Source organism: Ptychodera flava, chromosome 15 (assembly GCF_041260155.1).
Source record: "Ptychodera flava strain L36383 chromosome 15, AS_Pfla_20210202, whole genome shotgun sequence".
Lineage (NCBI taxonomy): Eukaryota > Metazoa > Hemichordata > Enteropneusta > Ptychoderidae > Ptychodera > Ptychodera flava.
This window is the reverse complement of record NC_091942.1, coordinates 2,726,480-2,750,751: the sequence shown is the minus strand read 5'-3', so window position 1 is coordinate 2,750,751 and position 24,272 is coordinate 2,726,480. Positions and strand designations below refer to the sequence as shown.

The following is a 24,272-nucleotide window of genomic DNA, read 5'->3' as shown; positions in this document are numbered from 1 at the left end:
TAATGGCCTCTGTGAGAGATTGAGCATCGTGGAATATCGCAGGGAATTTAATTTGAGATCGCAGCTATCGCAAATGGAGATGAGCCGTTCAGGCCAGCTGAAAGATAGATAAGGTGACTGTAGCTAACCTTGCCATCGTTGATCTTTTAGGCTGTTGTCGTGGTTTTAACAAGATAAGGGGCACAACATAAAGGGCAATGGGAAAGCGCGAAACCGATGAGTTTAAATACTGACGTAAGGCCCAATATAAACAAGTGAAATTACCAAATGAAAACTAGTTAACCTGATAAACACAACATACAGCTATCCCATGGACAACGTCCTCAACAGGGCCATTTAGATTTCCCAACTCGTAACCATCAGAATACCAGAATTCGTAAAGTATCTAGTACCTGAATTCTAAAAGCAATTTTTTTATTTCCTGTAGAGCTGGAGTCGCCTGTGTTCTTAGTGTAATTTTTCAAACTTGCGGTCAGCTGTATACTTAGTGCATGTATTTATTAAGAGTTGAGGCTAAACTAGATGAGTAAATTTGTCAATATCTTAAGCCTCTCACTTCGACGGCCTTTTATTTCAGGGTATTGCAATATTATAAAGACGAAGTTGAAGTGAATAAATATTACACGCGACCACTCAAAGCCCATGGATTCACACATGGTCACTCGTACACTTGTGCAAGTACTAGACTGGAAAGTGTGGGCAATACATTATCGCTGCAACTGCAATCGAACTGTAATGTTACTGGAGTACTGTACTGAATAAAATAACGGTTTCACACACGACCGCCGCGTACAATAATGCTTTACCATATCACACACATCATCTTGCTGATAACATACGGCTGCATGAAAACCAATTCCATCACTCAAAGCGATCACGAACGGGGAAGTATTGTAACTTTTGCCGTCCCTTTGATGTAGCAGACGACTATGGCGCCTGTACCTACTCTTTGATAACTTTTGTCGTTCTAGATCCAATGCAACTACCTTCAATGCTGGTCCTTCTAGAATTCATATTTAGAAGTACACATCTACATTACAAAGGAGGAGGAGGTAAAGTCGGGTATATCAGGTAAAATTAACGGATACATTGTCAGGCTAAACCGAATCTCGTTCAAAAAAGGCAACGATACTTTTGAAATAACGCACATATCTCGAGGCATCCCCGGAGCTATCCCATGAAGCAACTGTCCCATTGCTTAATTTATACACTGCTGAAGTGTTAGAAAAAAGTGGAAGTTAAGTTACAGGTGTAATTTTTGTAATCTGGCTGGATCGTTTTCACTGATTGTGGACACGGACACGACACTGGAATATCCTACGCTTGTTATTATATGGTGCTTAATCCAACGGACTGAACACAGATGCTTATTGAGGAGTGGATGATAGATGGATAACCCAACATAGCTTAAGTCAAATAAATGTGACGTGATCTTCGAAATGATAGTCTTTCCAGTGGTTTCAGACAGAGACTTTGTTACTGTACCCTGACTGCGTAACTGTTTATTCGAAAAAAGTTCTATTTCTTTCTGAATTCTGAAAGTTCTCAAAATAACTAAACTGCTTTTCTATTTTTTCCGCGCTCCAATAAGTATATACACACTTTCACGTGCACAGTGCACAGATATTTTGCACTCAAGACATATTGCATAAATGCACTTCCATTGCTTTACTCTGAACAGCCACTCTTCTCCTACTCTATCTAACTGTATATCCATCCATCCATTCATCCATCCATCCATCCATCCATCCATCCATCCATCCATCCATCCATCATCTATCCATCCATCCATTCGTCCACCCATCTAACTAACTATCTATCTATCTATCTATCTATCTATCTATCTATCTATCTATCTATCTATCTATCTATCTATCTATCTATCTATCTATCCATCCATCCATTCGTCCACCCATCTATCTATCTATCTATCTATCTATCTATCTATCTATCTATCTATCTATCTATCTATCTATCTATCTATCCATCCATCCATCCATCCATCCATCCATCCATCCATCCATCCATCCATCCATCCATCCATCCATCCATCCATCCATCCATCCATCCTTCCATCCATCTATTACCTATCTAATGTCTACCTGTCCATTATTTCTCTTTCTATTATCTATCTTAAATCTATTAATCATCCAATATCTATCTGCATATATATATATATATATATATATATATATATATATATATATATATATATACCTTTCTCTGTCTGTCGCCTGTCAATATCTCTGTAATCATTATAATCATTATTAAAGATTGAATATAAGAATATTATATATATATATATATATATATATATATATATCACCACAATAATTTAAGATATATTTTACATAAGGTCAATACATTCTAGTAGATATCAATTTACATATATATATATGTATATATATATATATGTATATATATATATATATATATATATATATATATATATATAATATATATATATATATATATATATATATATACACGATATGTATAGTAGGTACTTTATATTTGTAGAGGAGTATATCACATGACAGTATTCATAGAGACCTATACATGGCGATAAAATGACTGATCTGACGTTTCTATTGATTGTTTATAGATTATATTCTGAAGAAAATTCAAAAGAGTTCCGTTTTTTCAAACTACAACCTTGAAGAATTAAATAGCAGCAACGATTTCACAGCAGCAAGAAATAAAGCCTTGACCTTCTAAAAATGTCACGAGACAGCATCTAGCTAATTGCTAATCGCTATTCACATCACTCAATGGTGGTGAATGAGATCTCGAAGCCCAAACTCATTTACTCACGAATAAACAATGGTTTGGATATTGAAAGTCTTTGTGAATGTCGCTGTCTTTCTTTTGCCGCAAAAGTCCATTTAAAAGACGTCAGGCAAACATCAACTTACACTTTTCAAAGAGCGTAATCAAATAATAGCAACGTTTTTCTTCGAACAATCTTTCTTCTTTTTGAACCCAGTGTGAAATATTGCTGATCGATCGAAAATGTGTTCACAAATATAAATGTAGGACATTCTGCCGGTCGTTGAAATAATTATGATTGAAAGCGTGTTCACTAAGTCTTGCTTATTGATTTCTAGCGGTAATGTTCACATCTTTTTCCAACAGTTATTATAACATACTGGTTTTTCACATCATCGCGCGAGCCGGTTTGGAAGTCCAACTTGTAAGAAAGAGCTTTTGCTTTTCTCGTTGATTTTGCTGAGCTATACGTCGTCACTCATATAATTTGGAAGTGAAGGTTTATTGTTAATTCAAATTTTAAATCGTCTCAATGAAGTAATGCGTGCCGAATAAGTTGTAGATGTCTATATTTAGTATCTAGAAAAAGGTACGAGACATTTTTGTTACAAATTTTGAATTTCTAAATTCTTGAAAAAACCTGTGGATTTTAGAAAGTGGTATAATGTTTACAGTCCGTCATATTAACGTCTTCGGCAACAATTGATGGAAAAAAATGCTTAATTTGAAGCGGTCGGTATTAATATTGAGATTCTCAAATAATTTTTGTGATATGTACTAATATTGAACGCTAGAGTGTTGACGTATAAATACCTAAGTTCGAATGAGACGTTAAAGCAGTCAAGTTGAAGAATTTTTACATAGATTTCGCTGGACGAAAATAGCAAGTTTCGCTCGCAGGTCTCCGCGCCATTCTCATGCGTACGACAGTAATGTTGTAGTAAGGCATCAAGGTTTATGAGTAGGGATCTATACTGAGATAAGGCTCATACCCGGGGCAGATAATTAAATGGAGGTCGATGCTAATTAAGAATGCGACGTCCGTCGTCAGCCCTTAGGTTCAATAGACCACATCATGCAAAGTGGTATTGGGAACGATGTCTGGGTAAATGACAAGAGTCTGACCTACCGGTGAATGCAGTATCCAGTTGATAATTTGAATCATCGCATGTCAGGAAGAGTCCAAAATGACCGTTTACAATGGTTGGGTCCTCGGAGTGTGTCACACCCTCCCCGTTGACACCGTCTTTAAGTTCGGTGTCGTTCACATTCTCTCCGGGTGATACAGTGGATGACATTTGAAGAGGTCGCCGCGTGGCCGTCCCCACCAACCAGTACGAGGTCCCTACTGCAATGGCACAGATCACCCAAGCCGAGACGGACAATACGACAGCAACTGCGGGCAGGTGCTGTAGGTGTTTAGCACTCAGCATTTCGCCTGATCTGAGTAACAATCGATTGTTATTTACATGGTTTCACCATGAAAAATATCGACACCAATCGAAGGACAACAACCTTAGCCTTCTGGGCGACACTAGTCCTGAATGAATACTGCAGTGTTCATGATTTCAGATGGTAAATGTTCTTGTAGAGCACATCACACATGTCGTCTGTCCCAGCAGATGAACCTTGTCGCTACACCATTAACGTTGCTCTGGCCGTACTTGTAAACTGGCTGGATTCCACGTGAGTCGCTGGTTATCATACACATGGGAGATGAGTTCATAAATTATTCATATCATGCTTATCCTTTGAAACACTGTGAGTGAGATTACATCACGGCTGAGCTACCTTACACTTTTAAGATGATTCACGGAGCACTGCAGAGACATACCTCGCTATTATTGTTGTTATGACAACGTCATTGGGATACGCCATGGAAATCATCACTGGAATAGTTCCGGTTATTCGAATTCGACCACATCACGATCAAAGAAAAACCCTGAAAACGAGCGAACACAGCAACTAAGAACCCGTTCCTTGCTCGTCTAATGACTCGTATCTCTTGTAAATGAACGTAGATGAAGTAAATTACACAAATGCACAGTTTACGACGGATATTAACAGCGCCCCCAGTGGCCAGTTTTGTGAAAGAACGACGCGACATACAATCGGTAATACTATCCCTGTGTTTTCCCACGAATCAAAACTACATGTATTTTAAAAAGATGTCATAACATCACATCGTTGAGTTTTGCTGGCTCTACTTCAACGTGAATTTTCGGGTTCTTTAAAAAGCAGTGACTTATCGTCACTTTAAAAAGCAGTGACAATCAATTCATTACCTGAGTAACCATGGTAAATTGATCCGGAAACGATGTCGAGCGACCTTTCTTAACGACTTTGCATATGAATAAGCTTACAGCCTAATACAGATGACTTTGACCTGTACGTATTTCGAAATGCCTAATTGTTCGAACAAAACGGTAATTGCAGTAAATGATGATGATCGTAACCTTGATTGCAAGATGATAATGACGTTAAAACCTTCATTAATTAGAAGCGTTTTAGTCACGTGATGCATATCATCAAATAGAAAGCACGAAATATGTTCGATACGGTAGTTAATTCCGCGATTTATTTCATTCGATATTCAGTCAAAAATTTTAATTTCGTTGTGAGCTGTGCGGTACAAAGTACTCGTTTAATCGGCGAAGTAAAGTATTTCAGTGCATTCATTGATTTGCAAGGGGCGGGGTGTACAATGAAAGTGGATAAATGCATTTACTTCCCGCTAATGTATTATGTCAGTATCCAGAATTGCACAGCTGCCTCTGTACGGGCTTTCATTCATACAAAAGTATTTCAGTAGTTGAAAACGAAGAAATAAACACCACAAACAACTAAAGAATGTAATCTGAACAGCTCTTTGTCTGAAAACGTCGATTCATGCAGTGGCGTAGCCCCTTCGTCACATAGGTTAGATTTCCTTGAGCCGAAGCAACGTAGAAAAGTGTTTTTGCATGTAAAGTGGACCGCACATAGCGAATCCAATGCGCGTGTTTACTATCGATTCAACATTATAACGAACGTGCATAGAAAAGATTGCAAAATTTGCTACGGAATTTGCTAGGGACTGTATCTCACTCCTCCAAGCGTGGCTTATTGGTATGCATTTGTGAAAAGTGTATGAAAAGTCTTGTTTCAGTATCATGAAAACCCGCAGGATCATGCATTTTACAGTCTTGAGCGAAGAGTCACACGGAAATCGCTAATAATGTATCAGTTCGTTGTTTCTTATTTTCATTTATTCTTATATTGCACCTTCAACATCATGTGTATCCTCGAGGGCGTGCATAAGCGGTTGGCATTTCATAAAACATAAGACATTTATTTTCGTTTATTCCCGATGTTGGCCTTGTCATCACCATTGCAACAAATTTCTAATGACCAACAGCTTAAAAAACGTTTGATAAACTGTTCAGCAATTAATAGTTAGCAGGAAGCACATCATACTTGTACGCAGAGAATTTAAGGCGCGGTCCTACGTCGTCACTTACGGCTGACTGATGTCAACTCCGATCCTGACACCACGGAAATATCTTGCAAAATGTAACACTAACACAGGTCACCTAGCAAATATGTACAGTTTGTCTAAGAAACTATAAAATCTTCAATCATTGGTGCCTGATTCCGCATGTGACTTTCTTGTACCAGTGTGGATCTGGGCAGGACTGTTTGGACGCCATGTTCCAGGCGTCTAAAGCAAAGGAGGAAACAAATCTTGCCAATGACGTAAATATTAGTGAAAGTAATGGAATTTATCGATTGATTGCACCTTGACTAGATTTCTCTTGTATCGTCACTATTGAATCATGGCGAGTCTGATATTTAAACGTTTTTTTGAGGGGAAGGACACACAGTTCTTAAGAGTAATTATCATAATCTTGAATTATCCTCAATTAAACCATAGCTTTGTCAATAAAATCGAATTTTGTGACGTCATGATTCGATAGTATGAGTAATAATGTACCGCATTTTTACGTGTGCTACAAAGTCACCTTTAGGGAAAACAGAATTAATACTGAGCAAAAGCCCTACAGTCAACTAAAATGGAATCTTCCTGAACGCGTGTTTTCATAAACATTTGCCCTTCTTTACTGCTGATTGTCGTCTGGTTTTCACACGATTATCATTTGATTGGTCAAGGTTAAGGACGATCATATCAAAATAGCAGTTTATAATATAGTTTGCATATTGTATGCCTCTTGCACCATCTGGTTTGAACGATATTCGGATTTTGCACATGACAGCCTTTTTTGTCTTTTATTTGAACCTCCTAAGACATGATATCACTCGTCTGGCAGAGACAGTATGAATAGAATGTGTCTCGAGGAAAATAAAATAAAAAGCCTCAATTACAGAAGGTATATGTATTTCCTTTGACAATTATCGACCGTTCTAAAGCACGCAATTGACGCGATTGACTTGAACACATTTGGCTTTATAACACGCCATCCACATGCTCATTCCATGTCGCGATTCGCCAGAATACGTCACGTGACGAGAAAATAGATACGTCTAGTCCCCACCAGATCGACAAAAGTGACGTCAGAGGGTATTTTTTGAAAAGCTATTTCCCTACGGAAATAGTTCTGACCAAATTTGGAAAAGTGCCCGGTCACGTGACCGTAGTGTCGTCTGCAGCTTTGCAACAATGGCGGGTGACTAGAACGTGATGTGCGTCCGGGATAGGTGACGACACATTCCCTAAAACAGATTTTCCAACATTTTCCAACATTTTCCAACAGCGTAAGAACTTGAACAGCTCAACGACGGAAAAGATTAAAGTGCAACCAAGGATGTCGCTAGGTATGCTTCGAATATGTTTGGAAAGAAAGTGATGCCATGTACAACTGAAACCGCTGTCGAAACATCGCCAAGTAAACTTGTCACAATGGATTGTTGCAGTGCAAAATATCAAAACACATTAAAATCTATATAACAATACAACATGAGCATGTGGTGTGTTATAAAACACCTATAGCCTGGTCTTTATTTGGGTTATACCGCTCGTCTATTACCCCTCGTGGCCGTGTGTTACCAGAAACACATCGCTATACCCCTCGGCCTACGGCCTCGGGGAATAGCGATGTGTTTCTGGTAACACACTGCACCTCGGGGTAATAGACGGGCGCTATAGCCCTCATGACCAGGCAATAGGTGTTCAATATCGACCATGAAACGCGTAACATTCGGAAATAGTTGACGTTAGCATGTGTTTATTTTGAGTGACCCTACGAAAAATTGTGTGCGATTTGAAATAAAGGGCTGACTGCAGTTTACTGTACATTATCGTGAAATGTAAATTTGTGGGAACCTCCAAGATTTGAGTTTTTATTGCGTGAGCATGCGAAAGTTTAGTATATTGCAGATATTTGACATGTCATAGATTGTCTCTCTTTCTGTCATCCATCCCCTCTCCTCCCTCCCTCCCCCTCTCTCCCTCCCTCCCTCCCTTCCATCTCCCATCTCTCTTTGAAGCTCACTGAGAGGAAACGACAGAGTGTATGCAATTTATGCAGCCTGGTTTTGGAACGGAGCTAAATCACAAACATTACGGGTATTGACTTTGTTTTGGAATGCATAAATGATTCTTCACTTATATGTCAGTTAATAACGCCCCGTGTCGAATTTGTCTTTCCTTTCAATTCAAAGCTTATTGAGCGCATTGTTTTCTGTCAATTGAATGCGTATTTATGCCATCACATAGTGTTTGCAAAATGTCAATCAGCATATCGAACAGGCTATAGTATAGATACTGCTCTTCTTAGAGTCCAGAATGATATTCTACGTGCTCTTGATAGACGCAAAGATGTTATATTGATTTTACTCGATTTATTTGCTGCCATCGACATAATTGATCACGATATTTTATTTCAAAGGCCGTGTCACATATTTGGTATCACGGGGACAGTGTTGGATTGGTTTAAATCCTATCTGCGGGGAGCGAACGCAGTCTGTGTGCGTTGGGTCAATCGTGTCTGAGGCACAATCTCTCGACTGTGGTGTACCTCAAGGTTCCGTTCTCGGACCAATTTTATTCAATCTGTACACAACACCCTTAGGAGATATCATTTTCAAGCATAAGTTACATTACATGATGTATGCCGATGACACGCAATCGTATATAACTTGCGAGGCAGATCAAGTCCCGACAACTTCAATTGAGTTATGTGTTAATGAAATCAGGGGATGGATGCGAGACTATATGCTCGCTCTAAATGATGGTAAAACTGAGGTCATTCATTTTCCTTCTAAATTTACAGGTTTAGGCCCGGTTCCTCGTTGTGATATTAGAATAGGTGATGTCATTGTTCCTCCATCTGATACTGTTCGTAATCTTGGTGTCACGATGGATTCTAGTGGCAGTATGTCAGCACATGTTGTCAATGTGTGTAAATCGGCCTCTCATGCTCTTTGGAAGATTGGTAAAATCCGTAATATACTTGATCAGCCTTCAACTGAGAAACTCGTTCATGCTTTTTCACATCTCGCCTGGATTATTGCAACAATTTACTTTTCGGCCTCCCTCCATTTGAAATACGCAAACTGCAAACAATTCAAAATTCGGCAGCTCGACTTGTTACCAAGAAGAGAAAATGTGATGACATTACTCCCATTCTTCGTGACCTTCATTGGCTCCCTGTTGAACAACGTATCCAATTTAAAATTCTTTGTATTACTTTCAATGTTCTTTGTAGTTATGTACCGTCTTACCTTGATGAGCTTTTGATTTGACGTAGTACGAGTCATACATTGCGTTCATTTTCAAATGGTGAAATTAAGTTACATCAACCCATTGGTCGCAGAGCTTACAATGGTGATAGGGCGTTTTCAATATGTGCACCTCGTTTGTGGAATTCTTTGCACCTTCGTGCATTTCAGTTACTTGATAATTTTAAAGTTGGCTTAAAAACTTACTTTTTTAAGTCATTTTATACATGAGTTTTATTTGTTGATCTATTCCGCTAGGCGACTGATGCCGTATGTTGTGGGTTCGAACCCGATTGAAAACTAGCCGTATTTGAACCATTTCTTGAGTTTTACAAGCTGTTACTTTTATTGAACATTTTAAAATTACTGTTATCATTTGCCACTCTTTAGTTTATTTTTAATGTAAAGTGCATTAAGATATTTAAATATGTAATGAGCTATATAAGAAATAAAGATATATGATTATAATTATTATAAAATATCTTTTAATTACAAAAATGAGATCAAAAAGTGTTCAATACACCTAGGAAAATCAATGCGATTTACTTTTATCGTTGATGTAGAGAGATACACATAGTCCCCTAGAGGGCGCCCATAGTTGTAAACAGTGTCGGCCGAAGATCTTTCTATTTTTCAATTGAATGACGTGCCTACGATAGCGTAAGGGGAATCATTAATTTAGGCCAAAAACATAGTGTAAACAGTCAATGACACTTGGCTTACATTTGGTTCGATGTGGCAGGCCAGAGTGAGTATACTTAACTAAGTTTACCCTAGGAACAGGTGTATCAAATTTCAAGGCAATCAGACAAGCGATTTCGGAGAAAATGAATTTTTGACTAAAAATGGGAAAGAATTGCCCCCAAAAATACAAATATGGAAATTTCACCACAATTTGAAGACACTCAAGGTACATACATACTAAGTTTCAAAACAATCAGAATTGATAATGCAGAGAAAATGTTTTTCTTTACCTAAACTGGGATAAAATTGACCCCAAAATACAAATATGAAAATTTCTCCATAATTTTACCAAATCCGATAAAGGTCAACCATAGGATCAAGCATATTAAGTTTTAAAGCAATCCAACGAGAACTTTTGGAGAAATTGGTTTTTTGACCAAAATCGGAAAAATATCTTCAAAAATACAAATATGAAAATTTCACCACAATTTAAATAAATCTGATAGAGGCTGACCCAAGAATCATGCATACCAAGTTTCAAAGCATGGGAAGGGCAGTTTCGAGATGAAGATTTTTTGACCAAAACAGGAAAAAAGAATTGTCCAAAAACTACAACTCTGAAAAATTCAGGTCAGTAAATCAGTGTACTGCTATAACATTGCATTTACCTTACTATGTAGTCCATAATAAACATTATTTAGTTACAACTCGCAAACTCTCTATACTACTCCAAATAAGACTGTTCTTAGACTGCTCAAGCTCTTACAAGTTGATAAAGGCTGCAAGCTTACAGCTCTTATGAGGTGAAGTATTGTCCTTATGACCCACATGATCTTTTATTAAAAATCAATAACACATTATTTAACTTCATGAAAGATTTTTATTTTTGTTAACCAAGCAATAATATTTAGTATCCAAATGATTCAGTATGTGAGAGTAGAAGTTCGTATATGACAATACAAAAGGTCAGGTAAGATCTATTAAGTAGCGCCCTCAAGACTGATGATCAAATGCTTTTGTTTTTGTCCAATTTTGAACAGATACATTTGAAGGTTTAGTTTTATACTGAACAGCAAGAGTAGACGAATATGACCTACTCAGGGATAGCTGAAAACTATCAAATTAGTTACTACTGCTTTGAGCTAGTTAATAAACCACAATGAATTATGTCCTAGTTGATCGGATGACAGGCTATGCTGTGTCGCATTGGTTCAGACCACTAAAACATGGCGTATTTGACACATGGCTCACATCTTGTTCGATGTTGCAGGCCAAAGTGAGTTTACTTAATTAAGTTTACCCCTTGGAACATGAATACCGAGTTTCAAAGCAATCTGACGAGCGATTTCAGAGAAGGTGATTTTTTGACTAGCTACAAATATGAAAATTTCACCACAATTTGAAATGTTTAACTATGGTTGCCACTAGCTACTGTAAAACCAAGTTTCAAAGCAATGAGAATAGCTAATCCAGAGAAAATGAGCTTTTGACCAGAAGTGCAAAAAATTGCCCCAAAATACAAATATAAAAATTTCACCACAATTGTAACAAATCCGGCAGAAGACAACCATAGGATCAAGTATATCAAGTTTCAAAGCAATCCAACAAGTACTTTGGGAGAAAATGATTTTTTTGACCATGCATGCATGCACACACACAAACACACACACACATACACACCCCCCATATATATATATATATATATATATATATATATATATATATATATATATATATATATATATATATATATATATATATATATATATATATATATATATATATATATATATATATATATATATATATATATATATATATATATATATATATATATATATATACATACATACATACAAAGTCAACCTACCATATAAGCTGTCTTTGGAATATGTCTATACATACACCAAAGGCTAAACATGATAAAAGCCAGGGCACTGACTTAGTACTCCCATCAAGGCAATTTCTGGAGGTTTAGTAAGGGGATGTTCCATAAAGGACTAATCAGTGGTTATATAACTGCTACTTGCATATCCACTGACATAGTTTAACATGTGTAAAAATATAGTTTCTACGGTTATTACAAATATTAACCTAGCAAGCGATTTTGGACTGTGAGTAGGTTTGAATATAGAGTTCTATGAAATCTAAGACGTGAAAAATCAATCCAGGTAGAAATACTGATCAGAGAAAGCCCAAAATGAATCATTATTTTTTACCGATTATGATAAAATTATTATGATAAAATGTAATCGTGTGAGCTGAAATTTCAGATTTTGATTTAGCAAATTTAAGTTAAGAAAAAGATGGTTATGACAAAAGATCAGATATTTAAGACATGCTTACATTGCTAGTCATTCACAGTCAACATGACCTGATATCTGTCCTAAGTTATAAATGGTATCCACCATCACACCTGGAGTATTATTTAGGATGTCTTGAAATCCTGTGCAGAAGCAGAATGCACTAGCATTGTTGTATTTACTTTCACATGATATTATATTGACCATTTTAAGTTAGAGTTGTTGAAGTAATGCAGGCAAACATGCAACTGTTTGCAAAATATCTACAGTTTGAATTGTCAATGGTGCAAAGGGAGGTTCAAAATTAATACACACACTGAAATGTCAATGATTAAACAAATGATACTTCCGGCTTTCAACAAATTAATACCTGTAAACAGGACTTTGTTCTCTGTACCGGGACCAACCTACACAGGTCTAGTTCCATATTATCTAGTGTCATACATATACGTACAATATCCCTGGATGTCAATCTGGTTCTGACTGCTTCCATGAGGATTACCCACAACTTCAGCTTTAGATAATCACATATCTGCAAGTTAAGATAGATCAGTGAATGAGTTTCATACATAACAAAACAATGGTATGTGAGACAATTTTTACAATGAATAATTGTGCGGATAGCTTATGTGGAATTTTCTGTCGAATGGCATTTACCAAAAGGTCGACCTACAGGAGGTATGTAATGGTGACTTGCTATCTTTATTAAAGATACTATAAATTATACAACATTATTGAAAGTCATTAAACAATTTTACTTCAGTCAATTCCAAATTTGCATATTTAATGAGATTATTCAGTCAATTCCTAATTTGTACATTGATGAACTTTCCTAATGAGGGATATACTGGGATTTACTTGATCAAAGTTGGCAAAACATGCCATGTACATTGATGGTTGAAGGTTAAAACAATATTGAAAGTCATTTCGCATTTTCATGTCGGCTAATTTATAATTTGCATATCTAATAAGCTTTTACAGTTTAGCATATATAGCTTGAAGGACTTGACCAACCAAAGGAAATTGCACTTGCTATATCAAGTGGTGATACAATGACAGCAGTCAAAGAAATTTAATATTTTTATCTCAGGCAATTACATATTTGTATACTTAATGACTTTTTAGAATTAATCTGATGTGACTATATATCATGGATGTCCCCGTGTCAGCCTTATTTGTTTTGTCAAGAGAATTATTAGCGTATGCCGTTAGGAAAACAAACGATTCTGCAGAGATTACCCGCACTCTAACAATGTAAGAAAATTTCTGGTTTTGCAGACGACACTTCTTTATTATATTAAAGAATATATTAGGTTTGAAAGCAAGCCTGCAAATATTAAAGGAATGTGACCAATAATGCTACTAGCAGGATATCCTTGAAACCCATATCTAAATACTCCAGTGATCTTCTGCAATTCGTATCTGAAGAAAAACGTTAAACTACTTGGAATGTGCATTGGATACGATAAAGCACAATATGAGAAATTTAATAGCCGGAATACTTTAAGAAAACTTCAAGCTAAACTAGCTAGACATTAGCACTGTAAGAAATCTTACAATTACGGGAAAGGTTCTTCTTTTGAAATGTTTTGGAACTTCAAAGTTGGTGTATGTTTTGAAAGAAATTTCAGTTCCGGAAAAGTCCGTAAAAGAAGCGAATTCAGTACTTTTAAATTTTTTGTGGAAAGACAAGAAAACTAACAGAAAAATGTAACAATCATGGATGATTTCGGTAAGGAACGTTTGATAATTATTAATATGATAGAAACTTTAAACAAGGCTCTGAAACTGCCTTATAAACCAACTTCATGTGAATCATTCTCACTGGAAGTAAATCCGAAACTTTTATTCAAAAGCTTGGGGGCTCAAGTTTTTATTAAATTGTAATAATGACAATACACGTAGTTCTTTTTTGAATTCCCATTTTTTATTCAAACATTCTGACATATTTTGCTGAACTCGAAAATACACAGCCCAATACGTCGCTTTACAAATAATTTGAACAACAAATTTATTACGGAAGGCGGAAACACACAAACAAAATCAGTGGTCACAAGAAGGTATCAAGTACATAAGTGATATCTTTTATATTAGTGATCCTTCACATCAATGGAACGTATTTAAAGACAAAATAAATGTAAATGACACATATCCCGGTGCGGTTCTCAGTTCCGAACAACTTGAAGTAATTACTGAGAAACAAAAGCTTTGTTCCAGCAACTGACAAAAATATACATGATATCTTTCAAAGAATCCCATTCGAACAGGCACCACACGAAATGTTGAAAAAAAAGCAAAATAAATTAGCAACCTACTTCAGAAAGAATATATTAAAAATGAACTAGGCCCAGAATATTCGTTGAGTGAAGCTAAGACTTATTTCAATTTAATGTCAATCACCGTATATTGGCTACAAATTTATTTTCATGAAATCAAGAAAAGTGCTTGGTCTCAGCATTGTAACCTTGGGGAGGTTATAGAACTTTTATTATGAGAATGCTTCGAAGCCAGAGGTTTTTGGACTATCTTTCAACTCTATTATATCTGCGCAAGAAACGAATTGAATTAATATCTTGTTGAGATGACCCTTTTGGTGTGCTTCCTCCAAACACAAACAAATTAAGCTTACTGATTCATTTATCAGTAATAGGAAAATGTCATTTATAAGTAAAAGGTGTTAACGTAGGAAGAAAATATTGACAAAAAGGATGGAAAGTCGAACATGTCGACAACAGATGGAAAACAATATTACCTTTGTTCGCGTTCTTTCAGTTAAATCTAATTTGTATTTTGTCTTGCTGTTAAATTCGTCTGTTTCCTGGTTGTGTAAGTTTTCTGAAGCAATTTATTTACGCCGGGCGCTGTACCCAACACAGCATATTTTGCTCAAAATTACTTTTTTGCAAATATTATTCAATTTTAATTAATTTGTTGACCCAAGATTAAAATATTGGTTGGGTTCACCTTGTAGCTTGTCAAGTATTCTAAAATTATGTGATAAAGAAGTATTAATTTATGCAAATGTATGCAAATCACCCCGATTTTCTGGCTTCTTTTTCCTCCCAATTTCGAAATTTCCAAAGAATTTAACTCCACTCTGGCTGGACCAAATTTTCTGAAATTTTTACATTAGGTTCTTTAAATACTGTATAACAAAACGACTATTTTGTTTGGCAATAAAAATATTACATTTCGAATGAGAGGCATTTTAATTTTGCTTATCATGATTTTAATCAATTTTTTTGAATGTCAGTGTTTAAACCCTTGTCATTTAGTATGAGGATAGACAATGCAAAGCAAAATAGTCGTCGTTTTCTACACAGACTCTTCTTTCAAGTGAAGTATTAAAAAATAGCGTCAAGTTTTTGACTTAAATTAATTTTTATCATTAATACCAAAATTGAGGTTTTTTACCCCAAATATACACCCACTTCCTCTTTTGACTAAACTACTGCCACCATACTAAACTTTAGAGTCCCTGCTTTTTGAAAATATATAGTGTAAGGGTTTCCTTGTCATCTTTGATGAGAAATATTGCTTTGAAAAAAACTGTGTTGGCAGCATGCAGCTCCACCTTAAAATAAGATTATTTTCTGTAAGGAAAATTTCAGTGAAACAACGACCACGTGACCATCGAAAATTTCTATTTAAAATGAACACGGAAAAAGTTCCGTATTATAATAAAAGATACGGACGATAAGAATCAATTTTCCGTACCTATCTTCAGACAGTGTTCTGATAGCTCTCACACCTATCCTATCATACCTAGATCAGAGATCTGAACGATATGAAGTCATAATGCTAGAAATGCGAAAATTTCCGTCACCAATTCCAATCAATGTCATTGTGTGATTTCCTGGTGCAAGGTTACCAGAAACTCTCGCTGTCGTGGTGGCCTTCCATTTATATTTTGAAGATACTCGCACAGTGCTTGCCCTGTCTCCATCAATGAAAACGTCAGCTGACCCACAATCAGGACAGCCCAAAGTGCTGATCGCTACAGTGCAGTTGAGGTTTCCGAAAGGAGGTATGTTGACAGGAAAAACTATAGAACTATTTGCCCTCTCTGATTCCCAAAAACGTTTCAAGTCCGTTCTGTTAGGTTTTTCAGAGTCAGCGACGTTAATTTTCCATCCGTCGTAATCAATGGGGGTTAGAAGTCTCTTTGCAAGACCGCGTCGTTTGTTCCCCATGACTGTCCAGCACTTTGGTTTCAGTATCGGTACCTTGGTGAAAATTGGTTTCAAATTTCTTGCCTTCTGGGATGAAACGTAAAGGTGTTTCACGTCCTCTATTGGCTTCCATGTTAAATTACTGAGCAAGTTATCCAGGACGCGTGCGAAAAATTCAACAAGGATAACGCCTGTCATCTTGTGATACTTCGGAGAAGGATGTCCGTTACTTCTGCTCATAACCAAATCAGTGAAATTACCATGTTTTACTATATCACATATTGCATCCGCCGTTCTTATCGATGGTACATTGTAATGTTCACTTAGTGGCCGGCTGCCTACTATTTCATTACTCATGCATGAATTGCTATACATTTTACCTCCATTTAAAAAGTTTACATAGATTAACTGGGGCGAGTTCGGCAAATCTAATATAGTTCGGCTGAATTCCTCCTGTGCCCAGGGTCCTACACGTTTAAGGTTGTCATTTACCGCATACTCCCATAGAACGATGTCCAATTCTGACATATTGACCAGAGCACCAAAGCAGTAGGTAGCAAACCTACTATCGGTAGCACCAACCGCCCCATTGTGAATCTGTACCGGTACACCCAGAGCAGATTTCATAGTGTCAGCAAAGAAAGACGCGTAGATCTTTCTACCAGCAGAGATAGAGCCACCGGCAACGCCCATTTTCAATGGCCTCTCCTTCATAACTGCATCTATAATTACACGGCTAAAAGCTGATGTCGATGTCGATGTCGGGTGTTTGAATGCTTTGCTCATCATCAAGGGGGTCATCTTTAACTCCTCCATCCACATGGTCATGTTTCTCCGAATTCTTGAAGTTGCTGACTTGAAAACCTTCATTAGTTTGACCTCAACACTTGACCTGGTTGAAACTCTGTTGCCCTCGGAGTCAAAGGCAGTTGTTTGGAATTCTCTGTTGTCTTTTGACGTTGACGCGCGGTAAATTGGTCTCGGGTATGCATATGACGGTGTCTTTATGCCAAAGTAGCCGGAACAGATAAACAACAGAGTCACAACCACCATTGTCGTCATTACCACTGACAGCGTATATTTCCTGCAATAATAGTGCGACGACATATCTCGGTTTCTATAAACCGCAGTGTCTAGAAAAAAAAATAAATTCAATATTGAAGTAAGGATAGTATCAGTCATATTGACAACAATGTCTTTAGCGTTAATAAAGTGTAACAAACGTTCATTACAGCAGAGAAAATCATATATGGTCATCGTTTTTTCCTTTATTTTGCGATAATATCGTCCAAGATGTCTAACTAAGAGAGTTTCAGGAGCATGAGACCAAAGTGATCTAACATGGATAATATTATCCGATAAAACAGTGTTTTGGGCATTATCACGAAACCCACTTCTTATATTAGACTCTAACTTAGAAGTTAGACGATATTATCGATTTTATGTGATAATATCCGATAAAACAGCGTGTCGGGCATCAACCACTTCCCCACTCTTCAATTATTAGACTCTAACTTCTATGTTAGACTCTGGTATTCGACGAGTGAGGTATTGGGCGATGATCGACATAGTGTTTTATCGGATATTATCGGATAAAATCGATAATATCGCCTAACATCTAAGTTAGAGTCTAATATCAGACGGGTCGGAAAGTGGCCGATGTCCCGACATTGTGACATTGTGTCTCACATACTGTAAGCCTGATCTCAGTACAAGGTCATTACTTGTACTTGTATGTACAATACCACACAACGGCCACTCCCCCACTCAACTAATATTAGACTCTAACTTAGATGTTATACAGTATTATCGATTTTATCCGATAATATCCGATAAAACAGCATGTCGGGCATCGCCACTTCCTCACATGTCTTATATTAGACTCTGACTCAGAGAAATTAGTTAATATTATCCGATAATGCCTAAAGTGCTAATGCTATCCTCAGGCCGCCACCATCTTACAACCGTGAAAGTTTGGAAGTAAGTAAGTTCACAAGTTGGCACAGGCTCACACCACCTTACAACCGTGAAAGGTTTGAAATCAGCAAGTTCGCTAGTTGGTAGAGACCTCCACCTTCTTAGAAATGTTAAAACTTGGAAGAAAGTAAGCAGCTGGGAAGTCAGTCTATATGACACCCATTCACCGTCTTTGCTTATTAGTAGTATTTACTCTTGGGTTTCTGAAATACTTTACTATTTTAGACCATAAGCAAAAAGATATGTCGCTCAACATCGTTTCCGGGTTTTCCGGGAATGCTGTGTAAGGAAAAAGTAGCCCGCTCGAATTTCTCGAATTTCTTCTTCGGATAGGTCTTGCCGGGGCGATATTTGGCTTTCCTTGGGAATGCCCACCTATATCTTCCATGTCGGTCATAGGGAGATATTAGTGAGCGTTCGGTTATTATGGCCGGGGATGGGCCGGCAAAATCCGGGGGGGGGGTCACCTCAAATTTGAAAACTGCAAAGGGGGTCATGTATTTTTCAAACAGCTCAGAGGGGGGTCACTTAATTTTCATAAGTATCCGTCCCGTCAAAAAGCAGTTTCAGTGTTCAGAAATATTCTCGGAGATAAAAATGATTCGTTGCACGATTTCATTCTCTGAAGTTATTCAACTGTAAATCTGAACAAATGTATAATTATCTGTCACATGAACATCTTGACTTGGCAACTCTGAGGCTTGTCGTATTGTAAATCAAGCTCACTGAGGGCAATGAACAATTCCTATTACTTACATTTTAGAGATATAGCAAGTTTTGTCATTGAAATTATTTAACAGTTACTGTAGACTACTAGTACCACGAAAAGTTTAATAATACTTTATGGTGAAATTCCAATATCATAATTGTTGTCCACATCTGAACTTTCAAATACCCTATTTGATCCAAGTACATTTGTATCAATTATCGAACACCTATAAAAGCACAAATTAATATAGTTTAGCATTGTTAAAATCTTATTCTTAGTTTTCTCATATAGACTCCAATGTATAGTGAATCAACATTTCGGTGAAATTCCAAAATCCAATTTGTTGCACACATATCAACCTTTAACCACCCTAGGCTAACTAAGTACTTTAAAATGGATTATCAAATATCTATAAATACACAGATTTTGATAGTTTTGTATTGGAAAAAATTATTCATAGGCTCCCATGTACAGTGAATCTACATTTTGGTATAATTCCAAAATCCAATTTCTGGCGAACACATCTATTTGTTACCACCCTAATCTAATCAAGTACATTAATAATAATAATCAAGAATACATAAATACACGGGTTTACCTATTTTTGTATTGGAAAACAATTATTCATACTTTCCTCATAGACATCCATGTATAGTGGATGAACATTTTCAGTAAAATTCCATAATCACATTTCTTGTACACATAATATGCACCTTAAACCATCATATTCGAATCAAGTACAATTATGTTAATTATTGAACGTCTGTATATGCAGAAGTATACCAAGTTTTTCATTGGAAAAACAATTATTCACAAGTTTATCATTGACTCCCACGTATAGCGGATGAACATTTTTGGTGAAATTCTAATAACAAACATTTTGTCCACATGCCAGTTGTAACAACCCTATTTCATTTAGGTACATTTATGTAAATTATCAAATATCTATAAATGCATAGATATAGTTTTGCATTGAAAAAGTATTACATAGTTTTCTCATACATTACCATGTATAGTGAATCAAATTATCAACAGCTGATTTGAGCGATCCACCTGTAATTTCTGTCCTACCCCTTTGAGGGGTAATTTCAAAATTATAGCAAGTCAGAAGGGAAAATCTGAGCATTAACACCTTGTGAGTATGTAAGGAAGGTCATTTGAAAAAATCTAAGCTCTTTTTTTGGATTCTATCGCCCCATACCCCCCCCACCCCAGGTGTTTGTGTGCGCAGCTTTACTCAAGCAATGTTGGGGGTCATGAAAATTTTGTCATCTTTAAAGGGAGGTTATCATTTTTTTGGTACAATGGGTAGGGGGGGGGGTTCTCTTATTTTGACTGATGCGCAGGAAGAATTTGCCGGCCCACCCCGGCCATAATAACTGAACGCCCCCTTAGCTTAGTGGCCACCAGCTAACCAGTGTCTTCTAAGAAGGGTTGTCTATTGAGCTATGCAAGCTCTTAGCAGTTTTAGCCGCTGTTAGCCGTTTATAGACAGCTATTAGCCGGCCACCAGCTAACCAGAGTGTCTTATGGGAAGGGCTGTCTATTCAGCTATTCAAGCTATTAGCAGTTTTAGCCGTTATTAGTCGTTTAAGATAGGAGCTATGGCGTAGTTGCCGATTTAACATTTTCTTCATTTACAATCTGCACGACATACATTCTTTACATTTAATACATTTTTTACGATTATTGCACAAAAAGTTTGCACGAATTACATTCTAAGATCGGGGCCGGGTCAACATCGGCTTGCACGATAGACATTCTTTACATTTAATACATTCTTTACATTTAAGACATTGTTTACACGAATAATATGCACAAATTACATTCTTTACATTTTATACATTTAATACATTTTTTACATTTATTACACGAAAGGTTTGCACAAATTACATTCTTGCATTTCATACAATTTTTACATTAAAGGTCTGCATGAAATAAGATCGGGGCTATGTCTACATTGGCTTGAATGAAATACACTCTTTACATTTAATGTATTTTTAACATTTATTTCACGAAAGGTATGAACGAAATACATTATAAGATTTGGGCCGGGTTTAATGTTTAATATATTTCTATAGCGCTTTTTCTACAATAAAATATTCAAAAGCGCTTTACATCAAGTAAAACAATAAAAAGTATTGCATTCAATAAAAATACAAAACAAGATTTAAACAAAAATCTCATAAAATGTCCAATAATATTAAAAATTAATCAGTGCAGTTTATAAAATTGTTTAAAAAGAAAAGTTTTTAACTTTGATTTAAAAGGTTGAATTTCTGTTATGCACTTTAATTCAAGTGGGAGTGAGTTCCATAACCTTGGACCACAGACTGCAAATGCACGATCATTATACTTGTTGAAAGATCTTGGTACTACAAGATTCATACCGAAATTTATCCGCAGATTATACCTATTAACGCTGACTTTTCTACCAAGTCACAAATATACTGTGGTGCCATACCATTTAGAGCCTTAAACAGGTGCAGCCAACGAACAGTGCACTTTTAAAAAGGTCCTTACTATGATAAGATATATTGTGCATGACAAATAATGTGAACTGACTAATTTTAAGGCAAGAGGGTAATTAATTAGCTGTTCATAATTTGCCCTCCCACAGAAAATTTTTCGACTTACCCTCCCACATTCAAACTTCATTTTTACCCATTCCCAAGTTATTTTTGCCTGTTTCCCCTCCCCACTGTGAATTTTTGAAGCTCCCTCGCCCTGTAGCGAAAAAAACTTGCCAATTTCCCCTGCCCTGGAAACAATTCCCCTCAAAAAGTTTTTCGCCAAGCCCTGTCCCCAGGAAAATCAACCGATATCCGCCCTGCCCTACAAAAAAACCTAAAATTTGCTCCCCTACCACCTAAAAACATGTCCCCTGCCCTAGCAAAATTAAAATTTCCCCTGCCCTCAAAAATTGCTCCTGGAATAGCTTTTTCGATGAATAGCTCCGTTGGCTGCACCTGGCTTAAAGACCTGCAAGATAATTTTGAAATTAACCCTGGCCTTTACTGGAAGCCAGTGTCTTGATGGGTGGCACGAAATACATTCTTTACATTTAGTACGTGTTCTTTTACATTTATTTCAGGAAAGGTCTGCACGAAATTCATTCTAATGTCGAGGCTTGGTCTAGATGGCCTCACACGAAATACATTCTTTATAGTTAATACATTTTTTACAGTTTTTACACCAAAGGTCTGCATGAAGATCGAGGCCGGGTAGACGAGCTCGCACGAAATACCTTCTCTACATTTAATACATCTCAACATTTAATAAATTGTTTACATGTTTTACATTGATTACATAAAAAGCCTGGACGAATTTCCCTATAAGCTCGGGGCAGGGTTTAGATGAGTTTGCAAACGTTCTAAATGGGCGAAAACTGTAATCCGTGGTAAGGGACTGGTCAGTTTCTTCAGCCTGGGGGGGCCGGTGGATTCATGGGGGGGGGTCACCCTGTTTTTGACTTTGGTGATAGGGGGGGTCACCATGTTTTTGAAATGCCCAATAGGGGGGGTCAGTGTGTGTTTTGAATTTTGACACAGGCTCATCATTGCCTAAAATGCTAGTGTCAGCCACAAAATTCATCATTCAGTTGTATTTTTCGGCGCGCCCTTCGGGCGCATAACTTTAATAATCAGTCATATTTTTCAGCACGCCCAACTTTAACATATCAAGCATACATACATCAGAGATATCTGTATGTTCAATATTTTTCAGCGTGCTCTTCAAGCTCATTACTTTAATATATCATACATCTTTAAGCATGCCCTTCAGGTGCATGACTTTAATATACAAGGCATATATATCAGAGATATCAGGATGTTTCATATTTTTTGGCGCGCCCTTCGGGCGCCATACTTTCAGAGATATCTTGATGTTTGCTAAGTGAAAGTGTACCATTATGAAATCTGCATTTCATATGAAAAGGATGACAAATTCCTGATACTTTTCTGTTCTCTCTGTGAGAATTCAGTATGAGAAAGCAACATGCACAAATATTTCACAATATATATTTGATACAGTGACTTATTTTAGAGATAGAAAAATGACAAGATATCTTTCCTTCTCATTGATGCAATTATTTTCCTTTGTTTCATAGGTTTTCTGTAGAAAGATGCTTTTTTATGAACAAAATAACAGTTAAAAAAGGCAGTTTTTGTCATTATTAGCTGTGCTTTTATGGTTTCAATGTTACACAAGAAAAGGTCCTCTCAGACACTGTACACATCAGATTTGGCTAAAAAAGCTCTCTATGGCTCCTCAGTAGATTTAATTGGATGGTTGGCAAGTCTTAACACCCATCAAAGTTTTTGATTCACTGCTTTTTCCTCTTTGATATTAATGATTGACATCCATTTCTGTACAACAGTTCAGGACATCTGGTTAAGCAGAGAGAGTGTGAAATACATTCACAGCTCATTCAAAATACAGCTCATTCAAAATGTACTGTATTTAAACTTTAAGATTGACACTTTGAAATTCCTATCTTACAACTGACATGTCAACAATTTCACTAAAACATAGAATGACTATTTAAAATATAAATATATGTAAAATGTAAATATATATATATATATATATATATATATATATACATATATATATATATATATATATATATATTATATATATATAATTTATGTCCATCTTTTGTTTTACCACAGGGTCCGGCGAGCAATATTCGTCTAGAAATTATGAATATGATCAATAAATGTCTTGTATTAAACTTTTTTTTCATTATACAAGCCTTACCTGTGTCTAGTGATTGCCTATTACTTTACCCTACCTATCTGTGGATGGTATTTCAAAGAAAACAGTCTATATCTGTTAATTGCCCTCCCTAATCCCCTTCATTAATTTGTTCTGCCGATCGCCAACGCGGGGGCTTATCGCCCTGACCAAATACCTCTTTAGCAGCTCATAAGGTAGTAG

The 24,272-nt window shown here is 36.5% G+C and overlaps 2 protein-coding genes across 4 annotated transcripts in view; one reads left to right on the top strand and one right to left on the bottom strand.

Annotated features, from left to right (window-relative positions):
• Window positions 1-4,772, bottom strand: part of LOC139150905 (germ cell-specific gene 1-like protein) — a 40,917-nt gene extending 36,145 nt beyond the window's left edge. Inside the window, exon 1 of the mRNA XM_070723364.1 lies at window positions 3,899-4,772. Within this exon, the coding sequence (XP_070579465.1) occupies window positions 3,899-4,202 (304 nt within the window). The 5' untranslated portion in view covers window positions 4,203-4,772. The remainder of the gene's footprint in view (window positions 1-3,898) is intronic.
• The window catches only part of LOC139150901 (alpha-N-acetylgalactosaminide alpha-2,6-sialyltransferase 5-like), a 417,953-nt gene that overhangs the window by 388,781 nt on the left and 4,900 nt on the right, over window positions 1-24,272 (top strand). The gene's annotated exons all lie outside the window — the stretch shown is intronic.